We start from the raw sequence: 27,392 nt of genomic DNA, 5'->3' as shown, positions 1-27,392 counted from the left end.
TTTTCTACTAGTGTCACGCGCCACCTCTTATAGTGGATACCCTCAAACATAGGAGGTTTCATGGAAGCAGCAAAACCACTTGGTGTAAATTGCCTATAAAAAGGTTTTTGGATTGTTGGAAATATGAACAATTTACCGAATGATTTTATTAATAGAAATATTTGATAAAGCATGACCAATATAATAGGGATAAGACTAGCCATGCGATCTAACAGAGAAAAGGTAAATAACATCTGCATATATGAACTGTAACCAAGCTTCTTATGTAAAGCAGACAATAGGGCAAGTTTCATATATGAAGTAGAACCTAACATATCTAGGGCAAACACTAGAACAAGGAACTGTAGCAGAACCTCGAACAGAAAGGAGAAGAACACATACGGGACAACAGCATCAACGACACTGGACTTGGGGTCGGTGTCCTCGCCAGCCATGTCATCGAGGAGGTCGTCGACGTTGGGGAAGAAGTCGTCGGAGTCCGGGGCGTCACTGGCCATGTCGTCGAGGAGGTCGTCGACGTTGGGGAAGAAGTCATCGGAGTCCGGGGCGTCACTGGACTTGGGGTCGGTGTCCTCGCCAGCCATGTCGTCGAGGTTGGGGAAGAAGTCATCGGAGTCCGGGGCGTCAGTGATGAAGAAGTCAGTAGTCGCATTGAACGCTCCCCAAAAACCTTATCAGCCTTCTCCCGTACAAGACTCAAAATTTAGACATCGGCTCGGCTCATTCCCGCGGCGCGGCGCGGCGTGACGAGGCGTGGGGTGGCGGGCGGCGGAGGAGGAGCGCACGTGGATGTCCCTCTTGTTCTCATGCTCATACAAGTGGGGAAAGATCCTCTCCCACTAAACTAGCAATGTGGGACTAAACTTTAGTAGTATCCCCTGCCTTGCACGAATGGGCTAAGTGAGCCTCTAGGATTTATTTAGGAATTTCTAAAATAGTTATTGGGCTGTCCTAAAATAGACTAAATTCCAGCATTACCTATTTGTATTTCAATGCTAGATAGATCCGTTTGAGCCATGGTTATTTCTCGACGAAGAGAGTACATTTTTTGTTTTAGAAATGGATTAATTACGTAAATTAAATAGTAGTGCTTCACCTGGCACCATAAAAAGTTGAAATAATTTTTTTTGATTACTATGATTGTATTGCAATATTTGGGTATGGGAAACATGTACATGAAAAATAACTGTAATATTTCTTTTCAAATATATGGTAGTAGCAGTTTTCACCATTGTATACAATCCTTCACTACTGTGAAAGTGGTGATAAAGCCGACAATACGTGTATTTATAATCTTCATGAGTGGATGGAGTGCAACTTTGTTTGCTATATACACATTTCCAATGAGTATATTCAAAATTATCTTTAACATTCATGGTGGCCATATACACATTTCATAAACTAAAACTCAATGCTACAAATGGATCCTGTCATACAGAGTGTAATGCAAAATACCACCACAATGGCGGTCCCTTTTAGCAGAAACCACCAATTTACAATTCGTCGCAAAAATCACCGCACGAGAAGGCAACAAACATTAAGTATTTTTCAAGCGTATTTTTCAAGTGGCAAATCACTCACGTGCTGATTTCGGGCCGTGACGCTGCACTAGTAGAAAAAGGGTCAAACGTGAAGCACATTAGTGCCAGTTTGAATTTGAGCCGGCACTAATGGTACCATTAGTATCGGTTCGAACGGCTATGCATTAATGCCGGTTCGTGTTGAACCTTTAGTACCGGTTTGTGCCACGAACCGGTACTAAAGGGGTGATGACAGGCTGGCGTCAGGCCGGGGCCCCACGATCACCTTTAGTACCGGTTCGTGTGACAAACCGGTACTAAAGGGCTAACCTTTAGTACCGGTTTGTGCCATGAACCGGTATTAAAGGGATCTGACCTATATTACCGGTTTGTGACACAAACCGGCACTATAGGGCAATTTTCAAACTCTACCCCCCCCTCCGTGTGTCGCCATTTCAGTTCTAAAAAAAATCAAAAGAAAATGATAAAAACTTCAAAAAATAAAATCCTTCAAGAGGTAGTTATATTACTACATCTACTAGTTAGGAAAATTTGAAAACTTAAATTTGGACATGTTTTGCAAAAAGTGTAGGGAAAATGTAAAACGGCTATAACTTTTGCATAAGATGTCGAAAAAACGTATAATATATCAAAAAATTTAGCACGAAAATCCGCATCCGATGCAGACGGCCTACGGCCTGTTTACAATTTTTTAGAATCCTCAAATTCCAAAACAAAAAAAAAGATATGGTCAAATTTCAGTTTTTTTTAAAAAAATTGGTTAAATCTGGTCAAACTACTTATTCAAGAAGTATTAATGTTACTACATAATTATTCAAGAATATTAGTGTTACTAAATAATTATTTCAATTTTTTAAATTTTGGTCAAATCTGGTCAAACTGTGGTCAAACTATGGTCAAACTTATTCAAGAAATATTAGTGTTACTAAATAATTACTGTTTTTTTAGAATAATAGTTTCAAACTCAAACAGTGAAATGTGTGACTTCATGCTCAAGCTAAACTCCTGAGGGTTAATAGGATTGACATCTTACTATTGTCAGGAAAACAACAAGTGCAGACTTGGAAACGAAGGAGAATAGAACCCGAAAGTTAAGCATGCTTGGGCTGGAGTAGTGAGAGGGATGGTTGACCGGTCGGGAAGATAGATGATTTGGAATGAGTGATCCACACTTGAGCAGTTAAGAGAGGTGATTAGAGACTAAATCATCAAATAATTCAGAAAAATTAAAAATCGAAAAAAATCAAATTTTTTTCCAAAATTTTCAAAAAAGTAATTCAAAAAAACCTTTAGTACCGGTTGGTAACACCAACCGGTACTAAAGGTCCCCCATACCAGGGCGCGAGCTCACGCCACGTGGTGGCACTTTAGCGCCGGTTCATGCCGAACCGGTACTAAAGGGGGGGACCTTTAGTGCCCACCCCCTAGTGCCGGTTATGGAACCGGCACTAAAGGCCCTTACGAACCGGCGTTAAAGCTCCGTTTTCTACTAGTGCTGGGAAATTGCTGTGAACGGTCGATGATGACCGGCTCGGTGAGAACTTTCTCTTTAGAAAAGCAATCGCTCCCTCCCTCTATCACCTCTCGCTCTCTCCGGCAATTCCGCTATGTTACTCCACTACCGCGTCCGAACCGCCGCTGCCGCCATGGTCTCCTGGAACAACGAAGAGTGCACCAAGGACTCCATGAAGGAGTTTGACTCAAATGTAAGCACCCTCGATACTCAGGCTAGGGTTAGGGTTCTTGGTAGGATTTGGGGATTTTTTTTTTGATTGGGGACGATTTGGACAAGGTATTTTATGTGAATGGAATAAGCTGGAGCTAGTGTTGTCTGGATGTTGTCTGTCAGTTAAGCTATATAAGCCGGAGTTAGTGTTAGTATTGTGTGGCTTTTATTCAGATATGTTTCATAGAAATTGATAGACATAAGGTTGTCAAAATCGCGATTCTTTTGTACGGTTCTACGACTTTACAATCCAAACTGACTTGTGTGATTTTACGATCCTGATTCGTAGGATCTACATTTTTACGATCTTGATAGTGAAGATTCTACAATTTGTGATCCTGCCATCGAAGCTCCGATCCGATTCAAAATCATGATTCTGATAACCTAAAACAAGTGATAAAAATTACAGTGCATGGGAGAAATAAGACTCGTGTGATAACTTCTCTTTTATATGGTCTTCATACCCTCCTCAAGCTATTCCTTGGGGCTTTGCTCACTTTGCCATATGTCTTCATCCATTGGCTGCATCAAATCAGGTTCTTCCACACAAAAAAGCATTGGAGTGCAAAAAGAATCTTGCTCGTATTCTTCATTCTTTCCCTGTTCTTTCCCAATTCTTGTTGCCATCTTCATCTGATGAGCCGCCTCCCTTTTTTCTTTGCGTAGGAGTTTCTGTTTCTTGCTCTCCTCCCTTTTCCTACGCATATCTTCCAGATTATTCCTCTCTTGCCCCTCTAGCAGTGGTCTCATCTCCTCCTACCTCTCATGAGGATCTTGTTGCTCAAGCATCATTTTCCTAGCTTGCTCCTCTTGCTCATAAATCTGGTAAAGCTTCTTGATCAGGTTCTTCACAGGGACGGTAATATCCAGAAAATCAACACCAGGAACAGCGTACAACTTCTCCTCTCTGAACTTGGAAGAGACACAGAACCATCGCTCGGTAAAGCTCAAGGCGACTGTCCAAGCCAAGTGCAACACAAACAGAAATTCATCAAGCTTAACACCAAGCCGATTCACGTACGACGTGATATAGATCCCCTCGCCTTTGGGCAACCTCCTGATGATGGCGACCTCGTTGAGTGGGCTGAGCCAGCCGTCCTCGAGGACACCCACTCTGCGATCAAGCCACCTACAGTTGTAGTAGTCGCTACCATATGAGAGGGCGCCCGGTTGCCCGTCCTCACCCGCCTCCTCCAGACGAGGCCCTTCTCTGCCGCCGACGAGACGGGCCACGCGCAGAGCGCCGGTGTACCCTGCCCGCTCCGGGGGGAAATGGGGGTACTCCTTCCGCCACCACGACACCTTGGCATTCCTGGCCGATGCCTTGATCTTGAAGAGAAGGAAGGTGGTCGCATCCGGGCCTCTTTTCTTCCTCTCGTCGACGAAGCGACCAAACGTCTTCCATTGGCATAGCTCGGGATCAAACCGCCGTCTGTCAAACGAGGAGAGGAGCTGCGCGTGTAGAGTGGAGAATACGATCTTGTACATGGTGAGGAAGCTCTCTGCAAGTGAGACGGCGTCCTCGTCCCTGAGGCCCCTCTCGACGGCGAGACAGCGGACGTCGTAGTCCGTCAGATTTGACCAGGCGGCGACGCGGAGGAACTTGCGCACCTCCTCGGCCGTCAGCCCGCTCTGGACGGCGACGGAGAGGGCCTCCTCCAACTCCCCCGCCGGCTGCCAGCTCGCGAGCTCCTTCCCCTTCTCCGGCTTCCCCACCTTCTTCCGGTCAGCGACGGCGAGGGCTTCCTCCATGTCGACCGGCCGCAGTGACCGGACGCAATCAACCCCCTTCCAGCTCTCACGGTCTGCCCGGGCAGCAAGCGAGAGGGCCTCCAGCAACTCGCTCAACCAGTGGCGTAGCCAGCCCAATAAATCAGGGTGATCCATCAATAGAAATATTTACATAAGTTTATTTATTTTTAAAGAAATATTTTTTTACTACACTATATACAAGCTATGAGGAAATTCCAGGGTGGTCCATGGACCACCCTGTCCACCCCCTAGCTACGCCACTGCGCTCAACTCCTCCGCGAGTTGCCGTCCCAGAACGGAACCAATCCCCACCCCCTTCTCCGGATGCTTCATCTTCTTCCGCGCGACGAAGGGGTCGGCCTCATCCAGCTCCTCCGCCGATCGCCGCCCGCTGGCCTGCACGGAATCGATCTCCATCTCCATCTCCTTCCTCGGCGAGGTTGATCGGTAGAGACCTCGCAACCGACGCGAGGTTAGGTTTTTCTCTTTTTGATTGAGATTGAGGGGTCGCGAGGTTAGGCTGTTTCGTTTTCGTTTTCTTTACTTTTTTTAGCGGAGTTTTCTTTACTTTACTTTTTTTAGGCAAAACACGCGCTTTATTAAACAGTAACAGTAATGTTTACAGGTACATTCAGAGGATCATAAGGGAGATCCAGCCAAACATGACGACCAAAATCTAAAGAAGAAGCGTGTTTTGCTAAATCGTGGGCTTCAAAATTGAAGTTTCTCCGTTCATGAATAATAAGACAGCTGGTAAAATGGCCCATCCTTCCTTGTATCTCCCGCACAATTACACCGTTTGTAGCACTCGAACCTTGATCAATGTCAGTCACTAATGTTTGGCAATCTGATGCAATAGTAATGCTTGCAAGGTTCAGGTCAGCAGTAAGGGCTAAGCCCTCCCTGCAAGCCAATGCTTCAATGACGGTTGGATCATTAATGTTCCCCAGAACGAGGGCTGAAGCTCCAACGTATCTGCCTGATGCATCTCAGCAGAAAGCCACTGCCGCTGTTGTTTTGCCCCCACGGGAGAAAGCTCCGTCAACGTTTATCTTTGAGTAACCCGGTTGCGGCGCCAACCATCTCTTGCTTGCATCAGGTTTAGGAATCAACCTCAATTTGTGGCTCTTGGCGTTATCCAGCATGTTCAGCTCAACTATATAAGAATTGACAAAACGGTGGATATGTTCCGGGCTCTGGAAGATATTCTCATGGATGGCCTTCCGACGAGCAGACCAAATTGCCCATAGTGTGATGATCATCCTGGTAAACTCAAAATGAGGTACTGTATCGTGCATGAAGAATAGCCAGTTCTTCGCATTTGGTTCTGTGTATCCAATCATATGGTCTACAATATTCTCATCCGACAGTGCCCAGGTACACTGAGGCATTGTACATCCGATCAAGGAATGCCGCCAAGAGTCCTCGCAGCCACACAGTGCGCAACTGCTCGACATTGCCATGTTTCTATGCTGTAAAAGGTCCGCTGAGGGGATGGACTGATGTGCAAGACGCTATACAAAAACCTTTAGTTTTGATGGTATGGAAAGTTTCCAAAGCTTTATCCAAACCTGTTCTGTTTTCTTATTGAAAGATGATCCCGCTACACCTTCAAGCCAGTTTTCTCTTCTGATTTTGGTGTATACCAACATTCTGTATGCCGACCTGACGGTGAGTAACCCTCGGCGATCGAAATGCCATGCCCAAAAATCAGTAACTCCAGCAGGGCATGTAGGAATGCTCAGGATCGCATCAGCATCCATCGGCAAAAATACTTGGCAAACCAAGTTGACGTCCCATGTACCTTCAGTGTGATTTATCAGTTCATACACCATTTGTGGAGGGTCTTGAATAAGGGGTAACAGTGGCCGCAGCAGTGGTTCCCTCGGGATCCAATTACAGTCCCAAATCTTAGTAGTCTGTCCGTCTCCAATGCGACGAATCAGGCCTTGCTTAAACACATCTCGACCATCTAGGAGTGCACGCCATACCTAGGAAGGATTGGCGCCAAGTTCTGCTTCAAGGATAGTGCTATTTGGGAAATAGGCAGCCTTGAGTAAACGAGCACTCAATGATGATGGGTCTTGGATCAGGCGCCATGCTTGTTTGGCCAGTAATGCCAAGTTAAAAAGCTCTAGGTCTCGGAAATCTAAACCCCCCATATATTTGGGGCTTGTCATGATTTGCCATGATACCCAGTGAGGTTTTCTTTTACCATGTTTGCTCCCCCACCAAAAGCCATGAATAAAAAGAATTTATATGCTCGCAAAGACCCCGGGGTAATGTGAAACATGCCATGGAATAGACAGGTATTGCCCGTGCAACCGATTTGATAAGCACCTCCTTCCCTCCTGCAGATAAAAGCTTCTCGAACCAGACTTTAATCTTCTTCTAAACTCTGTCTTTCAAATATTTAAAAGTGCCATTTTTTGAAAGGCCCACATCTGTGGGCATTCTCAGATATCTCTCGTTGAGAGATTCATTAGGTACCTGTAGTGATTCTTTACTTTACTTTTTTTTTTGAGACAATCCACGAAGCTTTTTATTCAAACCGTCACAATGTTTACAGGGACGAACTGAAGGTCACCAGGGTTGCCCAACCAAACATGGCGGCCGATCCCTATTCTCAAAACATGCTTCACTAGATTGTGAGCCTCGACGTTCGAGCTCCTAAACTCATGCACAAAATTACATGAAAGAAAACTACTAGAATAATCAACTATCTCGCGGATAATAGCCCCATAATTTGGACTGTTTTTTTGCTTGATATCTTCCACCACGCTTTTACAGTCTGTGGCAACGTGTAGTGCATGTATATGGAGATCTTCTGCGAGTGCCATTACTTCCCGAACTGCCGAAGCCTCGAGGGTGGCTGGGTCACAAATCCCATCAAAGACCTCCGTTTCGGTGCTGACTTGCTGGGCCCAAAATCTCGAAAAACAGGCAGTTAGCCCAGAAAGGCTCAGTTTGAGCGCCGGCTCCACTCCCCCATCTCCCCTTCTCCCCGTGAGGTTTTAGCTCTCGCCGCCGCCGCCGCCGCCCCCGCGCCAGAGAAGTGAGGTCTTAGCCCCGCCTCCGCCGCGAAGTGAAGTAGCCGGAGAGATGGGGAAGAAGCAGAAGAAGCCGGGGAAGGGGAAGGAGAAGACGGAGCGTAAGACGGCCAAGGGAGAGGAGAAGCGCGCCCGCCGCGAGGCCGGCAAGGTCGGCGAGGAGGACGACATCGACGCCATCCTCGTCAGTATCCTCTTCCTCTCCACCTCACCTCTTCGTTTACTTCGATGAGCTCGCTTTCCAGTGCTTCACTCTGCTGCTGCCGCTGCTTGTTGCGTTCTGTTCAGCTGCTGCTCTGCATCTGCTAATGAAGTCTTTTTTAATCGAAATTATGGAACGTTTCTTTAGTATACGCGTTGCTGTACTTCATCCCCTTTTGCTTATTTCCCCCTGTTGGGCTTTACTTTACTGCAGAAGAACATACAGAAGGAGGAAGCGAAGAAGAAGGAGGTTCATGTGGAGGAGAATGTCCCTGCGCCATCTCCCCGGTCCAATGGCTCGGTGAGGCTTTGCAGAGACTCAAAAATAATGACAGTTACTGAAAGAATCTTGTCTATCCATAATTCCATATGCTGAAAAGAACCGTGTAACATTAATTTCTATGCTTGTGAATCTTGTGATGGTCGTGTTCAATTAGGTGCTTAAAAGTTAGATTACTCAGTCTCATTGTATATGAGCAAAAGGTCTGCAAAATCTCTATGAGGCAATGATAATTTTCAGTGAAATTATTTAACAAATGATTATCATTATACGATTGAGCTATGTCCAAATAAAAGTTCTTCATTTTGTGGAGTGCTTTCGACATGATTTTTTTTGTTAAAATATAATAATTAATCTGTGTGTTACTTATATTATTGCCAATGCTACACAGAAGATATGTATATGACTTTTCAGCCAAGCAAGTAAATTTTATGGAGATTTAGTTGCCAATTTGACGTGATTCTTTCTCATATGCAGCTTACCATAAACCCATCGAAAGATACAGAACTAATTCTGTATGGTGGAGAGTTCTACAATGGTAGCAAGGTGGAGAACATATCTTCTGTAATCTGGACATTTTGCCGCATGTGACATGAATAATATGATAAATATATTGCACCAATTTCGCCATGCTCTTTCATTTATGGGTATTCCTGTATATTCTATAAATTTTATCTCCTGTCATTGCGCTTCCGTAGTAATGCAATGGTTGCTTAATGTTTTTCCTTGATAATTTTAATAAGTTCCCTCTTGAAGGCAAATAATTTCAGTAGTGCTGAATATTGTCTATATGTTTCTGCAGACCTTTGTTTATGGTGATCTTTATCGTTACGATGTAGAGAAAAATGAGTGGAAGTTGGTATCTAGTCCTAACAGTCCACCTCCACGAAGTGCTCACCAGACAGTTGCATGGAAGAATAACATATACATGTTTGGTAATAAAACTTCTACACACATGAGGACATTCTATGAGTAAAGGTGCTATTTCAGTCAACTGGATTTAATTTTCTTTTTATTGATGTTTCAGGTGGGGAATTCACTTCACCAAACCAAGAACGTTTTCATCATTACAAGGTAGAAGACTAAGTATTTAGTCTAAATTTTCTCATAACTGCCTGGGGATTTTTTCTTGGCATTAAGCATTTCACATATCCGTGATGATAAGCTGTCCTGACAGCTTCGGCCTCCGAAGACAAAAATTACATTTGGCTTGTTTTAAAAAAAATTGAACCAAGAGAGATGCTAATCCTATATGGGATATATCTATGAAAGTATATGTTGAGATGTCATTTGTAGAGATTAAGCCTGGGAGTTTGTTGCCATTTATAAATCAAGGAATAGAAGGCTCTTTACCATGGTCTGCCTGTCTTTTATTTGGATGTGTACACATGATAGATGATACTCCCTCCGTAAAGAAATATAGAGCGTTTAGATCACTATTTTAGTTATCTAAACGCTCTTATATTTCTTTACAGAGGGAGTACAATTTATTTTGTTCCTGATTTGCTTCTTTCTTTCTGATTTAACATCAGGGGTTATCTGTCTGTAATATGTATCTTAAGTTTAGCCGTCATAAATATGGTACATCTCTTATCCCGTGGCTTGTTTTCTACTGCAGGACTTCTGGACACTGGATCTCAAAACAAATCAATGGGAACAAATTCTTGCCAAGGGATGTCCAAGTGCACGTTCAGGACACAGAATGGTTAGTGTCTTCTATGTTGAAACCACTTGTTAACTATTACGGTCCTGTTTTCCTTAATCTTTTCTGCATTATAAGCACCAGGCTAGCAGCATAGTTGTAGGAAACATGTGGTTGTGATGCAATCATGTTAGGTAGTTCTGTTGAATAACCATATTTGCACAACCTAGTGCCTAAATACAAGAGATATTGAATCAGGCTATCTATGGAGTGATCTGAATAAATATGTAAATTAATATAATTGGCCGATGATATAAATTTGATCCCTTTCTTTTTTCTTCCTTTAGTCATTTGTAAACTGGTATGTGTTTCTTTCCACAGGTCCTTTACAAGCACAAGATTGTGCTATTTGGTGGCTTCTATGACACTCTTAGGGAAGTGAGGTTAGTACGTTTAGCTTGTGGTGAAGTTATTTTAGTAATATTTAATAATGTATGATATTTTTATAGAAGTATTAGGAGTTATGTCCTAGTTACACAAAAAGAACTCATGGCGTAGAGTATGTTATGAACTGTCAAGGACTTAATATGATATGGATTCAATTGATAATCATATCTTCTGCAGGTACTACAATGATCTGCATGTTTTTGATCTGGATAATTTCAAGGTGAGTACACCATGTTGTTTTTCCGTCAGTACTGCTGGAAACATAAAGTATATATTAGTAACAGGTAAAGCCATGTAATTCAATATTCTTACTGATAATGTTGGTGTTTTAGTGGGAGGAAATTAAGCCTCGTCCTGGTTGCTTGTGGCCAAGTCCAAGAAGTGGCTTTCAGCTTGTTGTTTACCAAGATCAGGCAAGCCTCTGTTTTTTAACCTCGATAGTTAGTATGCTGATACTTCATAAATGCTGTTTAATGTAACTCCATCACAATTTTTCAGTTATTAATGTATCGCATATTTTGCTATTGGGAGTGCTCTTGTTATGATTGATATTTTTTTATGTGGCAACTGATGTTTTTGCCGTAACAAGGCGTCATAAGAAAGAAATATAATTCTTCATGATGATGACATGGTGATAGATTGATGTATTGCACGTGTTTGCTCAACAAATATCAATTTTTTGCTCTGTTTAATCAGTTCTGGCAACCTTTAATTTTTTGTGTCAATAACCATTCAATAAGTGTGGCATAATGATACCTGACAATAGGTGACCTGTTATGCCGAGTCCTTTATTATTTAATATGTAGCTATGTAAGTTTATTAATGGTTGTTTTTCTGTAGATATATATGTATGGTGGATATTTTAAAGAAGTTTCTTCTGACAAAAATGCATCAGAAAAAGGAACAGTTCATGCAGATATGTGGTCTCTTGATCCTCGTACTTGGGAGTGGAATAAGGTCAAATCTTGCATTTCTCTTTAATTTGGTATCTACTGAGTTCTGTACTTAAGTCCAAGGATTTCTGAGCTCTGGGGCCATGTACTTAAGTCCAAGGATTTATCTTGCCAATGTTTAAAGTTTTTACTCCAGACCTGCATATCCCTGCTGAATGTCTTGCAATGTTTACTTGTTTCCCACTTGAACCCTTGATAGGTTAAGAAGACTGGGATGCCACCTGGCCCCAGAGCTGGGTTTTCAATGTGTGTTCACAAGAAAAGGGCTGTCCTTTTTGGCGGTGTAGTAGATATGGAAGTTGAAGGTAAGTTGAACCAAACTTTGCTTGCACTATGCTTTCCTACTTAGGTTCTTCTATTTTATATTTGAAATATCATGTGCGCTATGTTTCATCTTTTTAGTGATTAAGATGATTATTCTTTTTTACGAACCAAAGAGCTGCTTCAAGTCTTCAAACTCTAAGGGGTATTTCAATTGCTGTGAAACCTCTGCTAATTTCACTCCCTTATTTCTATTTGTAGCTGATGTCCTTATGAGCATGTTCATGAACGAGCTGTATGGATTCCAGTTGGATAATCACCGTTGGTATGCTTTATTTTAGCACCATTTGTGCAAATTTAATATTTATTTTATTTATATTTAATGGAAATAAAATTAGCTGCAAAAAACTCAGCCAGACAGGCACTAGCACCTTGGTAACATTCTTTAAGAAGAACGACCGTGACACCAGTTACTCTGTAATAAATTCAAATTGAATTAGTCACGACCCTGCTTAAATTTGTCTGTCATTAAGGTTGGTGGCATTCTTTAAGAAGAATGACCGCAACAACAGTCACTTGGTGGAATAAATTCAGATTAAGTTATTCATAATCCTGCTTGTTTGTCAGTAATTAATTTGAGCTACTGTGGGTATTTAAAAGAAAAACGGATGTGTCAGCTTGGTCCGGCAAATTACTGTAGCTGCTGCAACAAAATATGTTAGTGTTAGCAACATTCCACAGTCAGGCATACCATATGTTTTGCTCTGGCCAACTTTTAGTATCATTGAATTGAAGCAATAAACTATCATGTCTTGGATTGAACTTTCCCTTTAATCTTCTTGTGGTTATCTAGATTCTAGATAGCTTAACTATTCTGGAAATTATATAGCCTAGATGTGAAAGTTTGTTCTTTCTTGTAGTTTTTGCATTCTGTTTGTGTGTTGAATATATTGCTTTCCTTGGATGTCTCAGGTATCCTTTAGAGCTCAGGAAAGACAAGCCTGCTAAAAATAAGGTGATTCCTCAAATTAATGTGATCACGTGATCATCCATGTCCTGTTTATAATTGATAATCTGTAAGAAATCAGGCTGCGTACCAAAGTGGTTGGACCCTTCCCCAGACCCTTGCACAAGCAGGAGCTTATTTTTTAAGAAATCAGGCACAAAGCTACTGTACCAATTAATCTGCTGAAATGTCTTTTATTAATTGTGAGATAGACAGCTAATTTTGTGGTATGGGGTAAAATTTTGAACTTAAATGTGTAGTGATGTTTGTATCTCTGCCTAGCAAATGGCAAATTTAGCTGTCTTGAATGCTTATTTAGTTATTATTATAACACTATGCTGACAGTGGTTTACCATGCACAGACAAAGGATATCAAAAGAAAGGAAACAGCAAATGATTCAGAAAGTAATATTGGTAATGAGGATGATGATACCATGGACTGCTCTGAAGAAGCTACTGATGTTCAATCTGAAGTTGGTGGAGTTTCTAATCACTTGACCAAGAGTCTAACCTTAAATAAAGTTGGCTCAAGCCAAAACTCTGATGTCATGTCTGATTCAACAGAACAAGAAGCAACCCCAGAGGTTATATCCATGCTGGACAATTTTCGTAGACCATCTTTGATGTTTATACATCCTAATGACACTTCCGTTGCTCACTTATTTTTTGGTAATAACAGGCAATTAAGCCCATTGGTCGTATCAATGCATCAATGGCTGTAGGGAAAGATACACTATACTTATATGGAGGAATGATGGAAGTGAAAGATAGAGAAATTACTCTTGATGATCTGTATTCACTTAACCTTAGCAAACTAGATGAGTGGAAGTGTATCATACCGGTCAGTCGAAGATTGTCTTTCCCTTATATAGTTCATTTTTATTGGAGTACCCAACAAGTTATCTGCTAGTTGTTTCCTAATTATTCCCCAAAAAATATCAGAACTCACCTTTGCTTTCTGTTTTTGTGCAGTCATCTGAATCCGAATGGTTAGAAATGTCCGATGATGACGATGAGGAGGATGAGGATGAGGACGATGAAGATGATAGTGCAGATGATGCTATGCAGACAGATGAAGATGAGGAGGAGGTATGCAGTTGGATTTAAGGTTCATATTGTGCACATGTTCAGGAGAACAGTATTACCCACTTGGTTTCCCCTGCTTACAGTCATACTCGTACTTCTTAAAATCTCGCTAAGTTTGACGTGGGCTGTGACTGATTAATCTGATTCTAGCCAGTTCTATATACTTCCTGTAAGGCTTTTTTTTTTGTTAAAACAAGTAAAATATTTTAGTTTGATGTTTTCAACAATTGTTGCCAGAAACCAGACGAGCTGCTAATGTCCAGCCTGTTTTGTTTCAAGAATACACGTTAGTATATGCGTTAGGCTAAAATTCTGCATGATAGACGAGCCGGTGAGAAACCGTTCCACCAACACTTTCCACTTGAGGGATAGTAATCAATGTTTTAAGAGCGTCATAGGCGAGAATTTTTTCATAAATCCAACATTACAGTATTTTGTGGCAGAAATATTTGGAACTACAGAGGCCCCAGTCTTAGTTTGTTGGTATATGTTGTCATTCATGAACGCTATAGTAAAGTTGGGCTGTTGGTAAAATGCTCATTTTGTATTGACTATTGCACTCAGGCTTACCCAAAATGCCTCTGGCAGTTTGGCATGCTTGCCTGAGCTGTCAACTTGAGCTGCAAGTTCTCTGTAATTATTTATTGTTGTAACTTTTGGTTGGTACAACAATGACAAGAAAGTGTAAGTCACTGATAACGCCAGAGTCTGTTTTTTGTGATGAATTAACCTATTTGACAAAAATGCTAAATGGAGGACGAGCTCCATGGAGCTCTTTACTTTGAAAATTTTGAAGTTTCGAAAAATTCTAAAAAAATCACACGTTCATATGGATGTATACTACATGTGTGTAAAATTTGAAGATGATATACGTTATTGTGAGAGCTACACAAAAAAGACAGAGTTCTGATTTGAAAATGGTGAACAGTACATGCACTGTTGACTATTAAAAAATTGCATGAATTTGTCTTTTTTGTATTGTTCTCACCATGATGTATTTCATCGTCAGACTTTACACATGTAAAACACATCCATATGAACGTGTATGATTTTTTCCAGATTTTTTTTGGAACTTAAGAATATGATCTTTTGAAGATCTTTTTTTTTAAAGAGCTCCATGGAGCTCGTCCTTCAAAATGCCCTACTCCCTATTTGGAGGTTATAAAAGTAGGTATGCATGGTTAGTCCCATGGTGGTGTTTCTCACTTTCTGAGATTTATGCTGATGTTTATCTTTCTTTTCCTTTGTGATCAGTGTTTTTACTCATATTGTTTGGTTATTAATTTATATTCCTCCTGCGTAGTCCGATGAAGAAGCTGAGAAGAATGTAGCTGTGTCCGGTGCTGTGGCTCTACTGAAGGGTGAACGTAAGAAATTGCGCAGAAAAGAGAAACGTGCCCGGATAGAACAGATCAGGGTCATCCTCGGTCTTTCTGATTCTCAAAGGACACCAACGGTAATGTTGCAATTGATTAGCATTATTTATTCCTTCTATTATTTGTGGATCTGTTCCTGGCTATGTGTGTGGTGTCTGAAGTCATCCTTCGGATGTTTATCATGGAGCAATTTTTGGCCAGCTGCTTGTTACCTGCAGCAGACTGAAAACCAAATCATTATTTATTTATTCCCATCTTTTTGTTTTTTTAGCCAGGAGAGTCACTGAGAGATTTCTACAAGAGAACAAATATGTACTGGCAAATGGCTGCCTACGAGCACACTCAACACACCGGAAAGGTTGCCCTTCGTTGCTTATCGAGTATTCTATTCTAGGCTGTATGTTGTATTTAATCTTTGCGTGCCTGATGCCAGGAGCTCCGCAAGGATGGTTTTGATCTTGCCGAAACTCGATTCAAGGAACTGAAACCCATACTTGATGAGGTATTTTCTATTCATGCTAGAGTAGTTTGCCTGAAGGGATTCCAATATATCTGATCAATCTTGTTTTATGAATTTATATGTCAACTCATTCTGTGTGCATTTTCAGCTGGCCGTGCTGGAGGCTGAACAAAAGGCGGAGGAAGAGGCCAGTGCGTCGACTAGTTCCAAGAAAGACCCGAAGAAAGGCAAGCAGAAGAGCGCGGGAAGATAGCTTTGGTTCTAGAAACGGGGCTTAGCTTTGCTCCAGAGCTCGCCAAAATTAAAGTACAAATTCTTCCGGTGTTTGGACCTATAGTGTAGATCTCACGACTTTTTATGCGATCCGAAGAGTGAGACCCTTGAAGAGTTTTGTAATGTGTCTAGTACATTTTTGTTTACTTCTCATATGTATCGGAGGAAGGTGCATTCACCATATATGCTATGCATGCTAGTGTTAAGCATATCCTTCATTGTATTATTCTCTGCACATGTTTTCATAATAGCTTGGTGGTTATGTACTGGTTTGGTTGGTTGGTGGGGGGAGACGCATGTGTTTCGTTCCGACAACAAGAGCGTCAGCACGCAAAGAGCATGCCGCGTCTTTCGTGTGGCACGATCAACTTCAACTACTACGCCTGCCATCCGTGAGATTTTGACTACCCAATTTACTCTTCAGCCTCGTCAACTTTCAACGCCAACACAACCTGCATGCATTGCATGTGAGATTGCTTAGATACATGGATAATGTGCTACCGGTTACCACTCGTAGGGATTGTTGGAACAAACGTTTAATAATACAGTATAAAATTTTCCTAGAAATATTATGGCAAAAAAGAAAAAAAAACTGGGGAGCATGACATGATGTCCCTGCATCTGCATGTATCCGACAATGTGCTGATGATCACTTCTGCAGCTGGGAATGGGATTTTGCCTTTGAAATCCCTGCATGTATTCCGTCATCCTTTCCGAGGATTCCAATATTATGTTAACGGCTTACAAAAAAAATCAGTTAATTAATTAGTTAACAGCGTTCGACCCCACGAAACTCCACAGCAAGCAGCCAACCATCATCCTCTCCCCAGGGCTATATATGCATGGCCGTCGACCGCACCATCGCCCAGCTTGAGCTACACACCTCCCCACTGCCCAACAGTCTCGCCGTGTAGCGGCCGCGCTCACTTCCTTCCCATCGCATGGCCGGGGCAAGCGCGCAGCCGGCGTGGGCGCAGGCGCTCGCGGCGGTGGGCCTCCTCGTCGCGTCGCGCGCCGCGACGCGCCTTGCGCTGTGGCTCTACGCGGCGTTCCTCCGCCCCGCCAAGCCGCTGCGCCGCCGCTACGGCGCATGGGCCGTCGTCACGGGCGCCACGGACGGCATCGGCCGCGCGCTGGCCTTCGAACTCGCCGCCGCCGGGCTCGGCCTCGTCCTCGTCGGCCGCAGCCCCGACAAGCTCGCCACGGTCTCCAAGGAGGTCAGCGCTAGGTTCCCCGGCGCCGAGGTGCGCACCTTCGTCATCGACTTCGCCGCCGACGGGCTCGCCGCCAGCGTGGCCGCGCTGGCGGAGTCCATCCGGGGGCTCGACGTCGGCGTGCTCGTCAACAACGCGGGTCACGGCTACCCGTACGCGCGCTACTTCCACGAGGTGGACGAGGAGCTCAGGAGGAACCTCATACGCCTCAACGTGGAGGCCGTCACCCGGATGACGCACGCCGTGCTCCCTGGGATGGTGGAGCGCAAGCGCGGCGCCGTGGTGAACATCGGGTCCGGCGCCGCCTCCATCATGCCGTCCACCCCGCTCTACACCGTCTACGCCGCCACCAAGGCGTGAGTACTGCTCGGCCCTCTCCTCTTGAACCACTTTTGAAGTTAGTTTCATTCTTGCTATAGGTGTTAAATATGAATGCAGAAATTTAAAATAGTGCATTTTAACCTTCATTACGAAGTGATTCGCAATTTTTTTTATTACAAAGTCCGTTAGGAGGAGGATGTCGTTCACCCGTTCTAGTTTTATTTTCTTCTTTTGTTATCAACATAAATCACATCACACGTAAGTAGGAACCGACATTTCATTTGAATCAATAGCATATTTCATGTTTCATCTGATTTGCTTGACATGTGTTCAGTACTACGATAGTGTGTCACATACAAGTAAGCTGAGTGTTAACCGATATCAATATATCTTTTTCCATATTTTGTTCCATTAACCACTTTTCTCCCTCCTGACATGTCAAGTCCACGGTTAGACACGGAGGCCATGTAACATATATTGGAAATAATTGCACAAATTCTCTTAGAACTAAAAATTCTATCTCACCAATTTTATCTCCAAACTTTTCTGTAAGCATAATGTAAACACATACAGAATTTCCTCATATTTATTGTTTTCGTTCTAAAAAAAGCACACCTCAGGGGTAAGAAAGATGGATAAATTCTGAAATTGAGTATTCATTGGCACTTCGATGCCAATGAGGGCAGTGATGAGTGAACTATATATACCCTCGATTTATACAACAAATTTATTTTAAAGGAAATATGGCAATTTGATCTTGCTTAAATCTGCAGACCCTTGCCATATGGGTAACACACCGTCTTTCATTTCTTCACAGTGATACCAAAATGATTACATCATTTGCAACTGTAAAGGTACAAATTGCACACACTAGGATAGGTACAAAGATGATATTTCATTTCTCTACATTTTTTGTTTGCAGATCACTGGTTTCTCTAGATTATACAACATGCATTTATTTGTTTCAAAAAGTTGACTATAGATCTCTCCACAAAAAAGAAAGTTGACTATAGATTGTAACTAAATACAAACTCACAAGAAGTATGTGCGCGTGCGTGCTCGGAAGAAGTTACATACCACTCGCCAGGCACAGTGATAGGAACTCAACTATTTCTGAGAACCGGCAATGAAACTAATGTGTTTCCAATTTCTCAGGTATGCTGATCAATTCTCCCGAAGCCTATATGTGGAGTACAAGAACAAAGGCATCGATGTGCAATGCCAGGTACTAGCTAGTTAATCACTCTTGTAGAGGGCTGTTGCATTTCAGTTATCTCCGTTATTTTGCATGTCAGGCATAGTGATGTTCCTGTATGTTTAGAGAAATACAAATGATACAGTAGTATTTTGGTATTTTTATGATCTACCACCCCACCAGTTAAAAGTCTTTACTGGCCCTCCCAACGAACGCATGGATTTTCTCACTGTGGCACGAGCTAGTTCACATGGTTGTAGACCTGTACTGGATCGTACAGTAGACAGGTACTGGTGCATGGGCGCGAGTTAGTTCAACTAGAAACCGAAATCAACTAAAAAAAATAAATAAATAACAAGAAACCGGAATCATGACGTGTAGAAACAGTAGGAGCACTCAATTAGTGTCAGTTCGCCGCAAATCCTACTGTTTGGTCCAAGGCAGTAATAATCAGGAGTTATGCACTTATCAGTGTCACCTCATTCGTCAAACTGAATGAATCTCTCTTATTTGGGCAGGTACCCATGTACGTGGCGACCAAGATGGCCTCGATCAGGCAGGCGTCCCTGTTCGCCCCGTCGCCGGAGACGTACGCCCGCGCCGCCGTGCGCTACATTGGGTACGAGCCTCGGTGCGCGCCCTACTGGCCGCACGCCCTCCTGTGGTTCCTCTTCTCCGTGGTGCCCGAGCCCCTCGTCGATGGGTACGTCCTCGGCATGTCCCTCGGTATCCGCAAAATGGGCCGTGCCAAGGAGGCCAGGAAGAAAGCGGTGTGACACGCGCGGTGGAAGAAAGGGCACGTACGGTCGTAAAGATGGACTCAGATGAATGTGTTAATTCTACAATCTTCATGACCAATTGTAACACGACGAACGACTGAATGCAGCCTCCCTTCCCCTTCCAAACAGTTTTATCTGTATTAAGACTTAATTTGTGATATTTATCCATGTCTCACCAACGGGCCAAAATCGTTCGAAGATCATGAAACTGAATTCATATATTGAATGTGTTAAGATCAATCATAGACAGCTTTGTAAAGGCCATCATAGGGAGCTAACAACACTGGCTGCCCTCGAAAAGTCCAGGGGCCTCCTTCCATGACTTTATCCTAATCTCCAAGGCAAGAAAATTGCATGCATGGTGTAAAGGTTATTACTGGGTGATCAGAAATTGACAGCTGGTGCAAGATCCCGTGCGATTCCTCACATCCTTGGAAAACCAGAAATCCCCATACTCACGGCTGGTGTGGACCTTGTCGATCGCAAGCTAACGTGCCTCCATGGTTTGTTCTGGCATAATGTCCTCATACTCTCTCCATTCCATAATATAGTGGATATAGATTTTTTATAAAGTCATATCTCACAAACTTTGATCAAGTTTGTGGAGAAAAACATTTACATATAGAATGCCAAACATATATCAACATATTCATTATAAGATGTAGTTTCATGTGTTATATATTTGATATTGTACATACAAATAGTTTTCTCTATGAAATTGGTCAAATTTTGCAATGTTTGACTCTTCTAAAAATCTATAGGCACTACATTACGGAACAGATGGAGTACACCAGCTCATCTATGTCTTCCTCAATGATGCCTAGTTCATTCATCAGGTCCTCAAGTTCCTTGTCCTCCCATGTCGTAGACGCAGACACGGCACCCGCCATCACCAAGCTAGGGTTTGCACGATCCCGAGTGTGTCCGCACCGCCAAACACTAAAACCGTCGTCGTGCAAAGGCCAGGAAGCAGCGCAAGGCTGCCATTTAGTCAACCCGAGCGGGGGAACATGAGGGAAGGAAGGGGAGTGCCGGGTGAAAGATCGTGGATGTCGCCTAGAGGGGGGGGAGGGGGGGGTGAATAGGCGCTTTAAAATAATTACGGTTTAGGCTTGAACAAATGCGAAATAAACCTAGCGGTTAATTTGTCAAGCACAAAACCTACAACAACTAGGCTCACCTATGTGCACCAACAACTTAAGCTAAGCAAGATAAGCAACTATGTGATAGCAAGATATATGACAAGAAACAATATGGCTATCATAAAGTAAAGTGCATAAGTAAAAGGGCTCGGGTAAGAGATAACCGAGACACGCAGAGACGACAATGTATCCCGAAGTTCACACCCTTGTGTATGCTAATCTCCGTTTGGAGCGGTGTGGAGGCACAATGCTCCCCTAGAAGCCACTAGGGCCACCGTAATCTTCTCACGCCCTCGCACAATGCAAGATGCCGTGATTCCACTAAGGGACCCTTGAGGGGAGTCACCGAACCCGTACAAATGGCAACCCTTGGGGGCGGTCACCGAACCCGCATACTTTGGCAACCCTTGGGGGCGGTCACCGGTACCCGTCAAATTGCTCGGGGCGATCTCCACAACCTAATTGGAGACCCCGACGCTTGCTCGGAGGTTTACACCACAATGATTGAGCTCCGAACACCACCAACCGTTTAGGGCGCCCAAGCACCCAAGAGGAACAAGCTCAAGGGTACCAAGCACCCAAGAGTAATAAGCTTCTCAACTTGTAACTTTCACGTATCACCGTGAAAAACTCAAACCGATGCACCAAATGCAATGGCAAGGGCACATGGAATGCCCAAGTCCTTCTCTCTCAAATCCCACCGAAGCAACTAATGCTAGGAAGGAAAATGAGAGGAAGAACAAGAAGGAGAACACCAAGAACTCCAAGATCTAGATCCAAGGGGTTCCCCTCATAAAGAGGAGAAAGTGAATGGTGGAAATGTGGATCTAGATCTCCTCTCTCTTTTTCCTCAAAAACTAGTAAGAATCCATGGAGGGATTGAGAGTTAGCAAGCTCGAAGAAGGTCAACAATGGGGGAAGAACACGAGCTAAAAGGATAAGGTTGAATGGGGAAGAAGACCCCCTTTTATAGGAGCTCCCAAATCCAACCGTTATGTGCTCAGTCCGCGCACGAGCGGTACTACCGCTCAGGGGAGCGGTACTACCGCCCGGGCGTAGAACACGGAGAGCGGAGCGAAACAGAGTGCGAGGCGGAGTCGTATGAGCGGCACTACCGTTGGAGCCAGCGATACTACCGCTTGGCTCAGCGGTACTACCACTGGGATCACGCATAGCGCCAGCCACGAGCACGGGGAGAAGGAACAGGGAGGAGGGCCATTGAGCGGCACTAGGGGCGGTGGTAGCCGCGGTAGTACCACACATGAGCGGTACTGCCGCTCCTACTGCCGTTGAACCCGACACGAGAAAGCCACGTCTCGAGTCGAGGCGGTACCAGCGCGGAACCAGAGCCGTACTACCGCTTATGGCCATGGGCGGTGCTACCGCTGTGGGACAGCGGTACTACCGTTTGTGGCGATAAGCGGTACTGCCGCTCCGGCCCAACGGTACTACCGCTGGCACTATCCTTATGCCACTTCCACGAAAACAAGAATACTCCACGGAAAACCAGAACTGCCATAACTTCTACATATGAGCTCCGAATTGAGCAAACTCAAGCTTGTTGGAAACAAGATGACGAGTAGCATCAAAACAATGACTGGTTATAATAAGAAGAGGCAGAGGAGGTATGCCTAACAAATAGAGGAGTGAAACCTCCAACCGAGAAGAACCAACAAAACCTCCAACATCGAAAACATTATAGAAGATGCATGTGAACTCCGTTTTTGATGAACTCGAGCTTGTCAACAAGATGACCATAAGCTCCAAAACTCACAAAAAGAAGAACCAAACAAGAACCAATAAAGATGATGCAAGGATGTAATGGTTTGAGCTCCCTACGAACGATACGATCAAGCTACTCATCGAGAGCCCCCCTTGATAGTACGTCAATCAATCCTATAACCCGGTCTCCCAACCACCACTATGAGACCGGTAAAATAGAAAACCTATCAAGGGTAAACCTTTGTCTTGCACATAGTCCACTTGAGCTAGATGATGACGATTTTGACTTCCTCAAGTTGGACCACCTTTCTTGATTGTGTTGGCTCGATGAAGACTAGTTGATTGCTCCCCGTACTCCACTATGGGTGAGCCACTCTTCCGCACATATTCACAAGTCCATTGTCACCACAAAGGACGGCAAGCTTCAAACATTTGATCTCTTCGTGATGCTCCACTTGAACTTGCACACCGCAACCTAACCCCACAAAGAACCCTCACGAAGACCATGGGTTAGTACACAAAGCGTAATTGACAATGCTTATCATACCATGGGATCACTTGATCCCTCTCGGTACATCTTCTACGCTTTGTAGGTTGATCAACTTGATTCACTCTTTGACTTAGTCTTGATCAACCTCTCACAAGACCAATCTTTAGGTAATTCCTTAAATAGCACCTTGGTCGACACAAACTGTCCTTGAAACCAACACATGTACTCCAAGAAAAGCCTATGGACAAAACCTTCAAATATAACTCAAGGCAACCATTAGTCCATAGAGATTGTCATCAATTACCAAAACCAAACATGGGGACACCGCATGTTCTTTCACCGGGGAAAGTCTCAACCTAATGGAATGCTAGTTGTATCCTTCTGCCAAACTAGTTGGAACCTCGTATCTGGCTAACATTCGTCAGGAATGGGCGGCATTTCGAACACTTTTCATGGCTATCATCCCAGAAAATGTCATATCGCTCTGAAGAAACGGTCACCCACATACAACTAAAAATATCGTCAAAATCGTTCGAAATGTCATGTGTTGCTGGCAAACGTTTGCTAGGTAACATTACCGAGAAAAAAAGGATGCTAGTAAACGTTCGAAATGTCATATGTTCCTGGTGAACGTTTGCTAGGTAACCCAACCTGGAAGCTTCCTTCCGCCAAAACCAATGGCATGCTAGACTCCTTCCGCCAAGTTTCAAACATGTGCTAATCACCTTCCGCCAAAGCTAATAGCACCGGCCTACCGTTATCCGGACGGAGAGAAGAGAGATACATGGTGGCTTTTGGTGGCTTTTGATTAGGCAGATGGATGTTCGGACTTCCGCAAATTTTCATTAGGTTTACTTTCGATTTACATCAAAACGTACGCGTGGACACTTCCAAGAAGAAATAAGGGTTTGTGTTAGATGACAAAGTACGTCCAGATAACTCGGTCCGGACGTTTGCAGGCTATTTGAGGGTTTGTATTGAAAATGACCTTATTGCCAAGAAAAAGAAAGGAGTGCCACCTCTAGTCCGAACAAATGTAAACACAAGCTTCGTTCCGACACAAGAATCTCAACATGCAAAGAGCATGCTGTGGCACAAAGCAGCTCAGATGTCAATTTTCGGATAATCAAGTATTATGCTGGCCATCCGTGAGATTTTGACCACTACTTGAGCTTCGTCAACTTTCAACGCCCGCACAGCCTGCATGCATTGCATGCCCATTCTAAGAACTAGCCCGTCACACCTCGATAGACCATACTAGAACCTACCACGAGTATGCTCATGTTAAGAGACTTGCATAATGTGCTATCGATTACCACTTGTATGGATTGTTGGAACAAACGATTTTTATGGTAGTCTTTTTTTTTTAAATTGTTCACGGTGGTTTCTCTGGAGTGGCATCTATTTACAAAAATATTATCGGTTGTGTGAGCGCGCAGGTATACACATGGCGTTTCCTTGACAGTGGTAATTTTGAGTGACTTTGCGCCAAGCCATGATCCCCCAAGCCTCAAACTCGGCCACCTAGCTCTCATAGCCTACATTATTCACAATAGAAATCTCTGGATGCATTCATCATTCCTCTCCAAGGGTTCCAGTATTTTGTTCAGATTGCACATTGTCATTTCCTTTGATAAGTCCAACACTCTTTGTCCTTCATCTTCTCGTGATGAAAAGTATTATCGTCCACAAATTTCATGTAATGCATTCAAACTTTTTTTTTTCAAAAAGGAAAGGCTCCCCGGCCTCTGCATCAGAGTGATGCATACGGTCATCTTATTAACCAAATAAAAACGTGCCAACAAGGATTCAAAGTCTCCAACTGAAAAAAGAAAAGACAGCTCACACAGAGCCAAAAAGGCTAGAGACACAAACTAGCCAGGAAAAAAACGCCACAACCGGCTGGCTAAAGATAGATAGGTAAACTAATTGCCTATCCTATTACATGACTGCCATCCAAACCAGTTGAATATATCCCGAGCTACCATCTCCCAGCGGATAGATGCAGTAACCAAATGCTCTTTGGCCTCCATCGGAGTGAGTAGCGACCACGAACGGATCACTGCCGTGGCTCGGAAAATAACCTGCAAAAAATGAAAACGTGATGTTCTGTTAAAAACCAAATCATTTCTGCACTTTCAGATAGTCCACAGCAAAGCACAAACTCCAACCCGAATGTGTCTCGCTAAGTCAGGCTCAATCCCATTAAGCCATGTCCCAAAAATCGCATTGACAGTATTCGGTGGGTTAATATTAAACACAATGTGGACCGTCTGCCAAAGGACTTTGGCCAGCGGGCAATCAATAAAGAGGTGTTTGATCGTCTCATCCCGATCACAGAAACTACACCTAGTAGGTCCTGTCCAATTACGCTTCATCAAGTTGTCCTTTGTTAAAATAACTTGTTTATGGACAAATCACATAAACACTTTTATTTTCAAAGGAACTTTGACATCCCATACACTCTTGGACGTTGGAATGGAGTCCGAATTAATAACATCAATATACATTGATTTAACTGTGAATACTTCAGACCTAGTCAGCTTCCAGCGTAATTTATCGGGTTGTTGAGAAAGCTGAACCTCCATCAGTCTCCTAACTAGACGAAGCCATTCTTCCCAACGATTGCCCGCTAGCGACCGTCTAAGCTGAATATTAAGGGGGAATAGATTGAAATACTGTTGCAACGAACACCTCACATCGTTGAACAATACGATATAAAGACGAATATTGAATGGCCAAGGGTGTGTCGCCGAGCCAAGTATCTTCCCAGAAACGTGTACTAGCACCGTTTACAATAACAAACTTTGTCCTATTAAACATAGATTGTTTGACTTTCATTAGTCCTTTCCAGAAAGGCGAGTCAGTCGGCCTGACTGTGACCTGGGACAATGTATTTGTCTGGAGGTACTTGCTGCGAAGGATCTGCTCCCACATGGCATCAGTCCCGGATGAGAGCTTCCACAACCACTTACTAAGAAGGCATCTGTTCTTAACTTCAAGATTCTCAATACCAAGACCCCCTTGGTCTTTCGGTCTACAGATGATATCTCATTTAGCAAGCCGGTATTTTCTTTTAAGTTCATCACCCTGCCAAAAAAACGTGATCGATAGAAGTCCCGTCTTTTCCTAACACCAACTGGGACCTCAAAGAACGATAAGAGAAACATAGGCATACTCGTGAGCACCGAATTTATCAGGATTAATTGGCCTCCGTATGAAATGAGCTTACCCTTCCAGCAACTCAGTTTCTTCTCAAATCGGTCCTCGATGCACTTCCATTCTCTGTTTGTTAGCCTACGATGGTGTATTGGAATACCTAGGTAAGAAAAGGGTAGATCCCCCAACTCGCACCCAAACAATTGCCTATAAGCCTCTTGTTCGTCTTTGGCTCTACCAAAGCAGAACAACTCGCTCTTATGAAAGTTAATCTTTAACCCGGTCAATTGTTCAGATAGGCATAGCACCAGCTTCATATTTCTCGCCTTGGCCAAGTCATGCTCCATAAAGATGATTGTATCATCAGCGTACTGAAGGATGGATACACCTCCATCAACAAGATGAGGAACCAAGCCACCTACTTGACCATTCTCCTTAACCCTTTCTATCAAAATTGCTAACATATCCACCACAATGTTAAACAGGATACGGGACATCGGGTCTCCTTGTCTTAGGCCTTTATGTGTCTGAAAGTAATGACCTATGTCGTCATTAGCTTTAATTCCGACACTCCCTTTTTGCGTAAATGATTCAACCTGTCGGCGCCAGGCTTCATCAAAATCTTTCATACGCAATGCCTATTTTTGTTTCCTACTCTCAGTATTTCCAATTTCCTATAGAAATTCGTAAGATGTGACACACAGTCTGTGAATTTTTTTTGACAGAAAGATTATGTGAAATTGTTTTCTGTACCTTCATTTTATTTCAAAAGGCCTTCATTTCAAATGATTTTTCAATTATAGATTGTCATGCTATTATGTTTCTTCAATAAAAAACAATTCAACTAAGAGGATTCTGGCAAGAAAAATACTAAGAGGAACCCCTGCGGAATAATACCTAGTAGAGAGCTACTTCCTCCGCCACTCGAAAAAAGTGAGTTTCGACATTAACTTGATCTTAAAATAAATATATAAATTTAACCACTAATTTCTGTTGGGGTATATGTATGAAGACCAACGAATCTAATAGTCTGAAACTGCTCTTGAGACAAATCTTTATATATGGTTTTCAAGTTTGCAATCTACTCCCTCAACTGTCATAGTGAAAAAAATGTCTTATATTTTTATATAGAGGGATTCAGGGAGTATGCATTTAAAAACAATATATATGGTTAAAAATTGGTTTACACATGACCAAAGCATGACTATTTTAGTACTCCCTCGGTCCTTACTCGGCGCATTTCACAATATTTCAAATTTCCTATAAAATTTTTTATATTGCAAATGTTAATATTTTCTTCTACAAACTTAGTCAAA

At 43.1% G+C, this 27,392-nt stretch overlaps 2 protein-coding genes across 2 annotated transcripts; both read left to right on the top strand.

The window, feature by feature from the left end:
• Positions 1–7,953: 7,953 nt before the first annotated feature.
• On the top strand, positions 7,954–16,316 carry LOC123189566 (kelch domain-containing protein 4). The gene is made up of 20 exons (XM_044602010.1): positions 7,954–8,253; positions 8,485–8,571; positions 9,028–9,096; positions 9,353–9,485; positions 9,578–9,624; positions 10,169–10,255; positions 10,574–10,635; positions 10,817–10,859; positions 10,972–11,052; positions 11,480–11,596; positions 11,792–11,897; positions 12,115–12,178; positions 12,826–12,868; positions 13,222–13,443; positions 13,539–13,700; positions 13,832–13,948; positions 15,249–15,401; positions 15,593–15,679; positions 15,755–15,823; positions 15,930–16,316. Exons 1-20 carry the CDS (start codon positions 8,122–8,124, stop codon positions 16,032–16,034), a joined length of 1,986 nt encoding a protein of 661 aa, XP_044457945.1. The 5' UTR covers positions 7,954–8,121; the 3' UTR covers positions 16,035–16,316.
• Positions 16,317–16,914: 598 nt separating this feature from the next.
• Positions 16,915–19,752, top strand: LOC123189565 (very-long-chain 3-oxoacyl-CoA reductase 1). The gene is made up of 3 exons (XM_044602008.1): positions 16,915–17,624; positions 18,745–18,814; positions 19,303–19,752. Exons 1-3 carry the CDS (start codon positions 16,996–16,998, stop codon positions 19,558–19,560), a joined length of 957 nt encoding a protein of 318 aa, XP_044457943.1. The 5' UTR covers positions 16,915–16,995; the 3' UTR covers positions 19,561–19,752.
• Positions 19,753–27,392: the final 7,640 nt, after the last annotated feature.

The sequence above is a fragment of the Triticum aestivum genome, chromosome 2A (genome assembly GCF_018294505.1).
Source record: "Triticum aestivum cultivar Chinese Spring chromosome 2A, IWGSC CS RefSeq v2.1, whole genome shotgun sequence".
NCBI classification, from domain to species: Eukaryota; Viridiplantae; Streptophyta; class Magnoliopsida; order Poales; family Poaceae; genus Triticum; species Triticum aestivum.
This window is presented reverse-complemented; position numbering and strand designations above follow the sequence as displayed.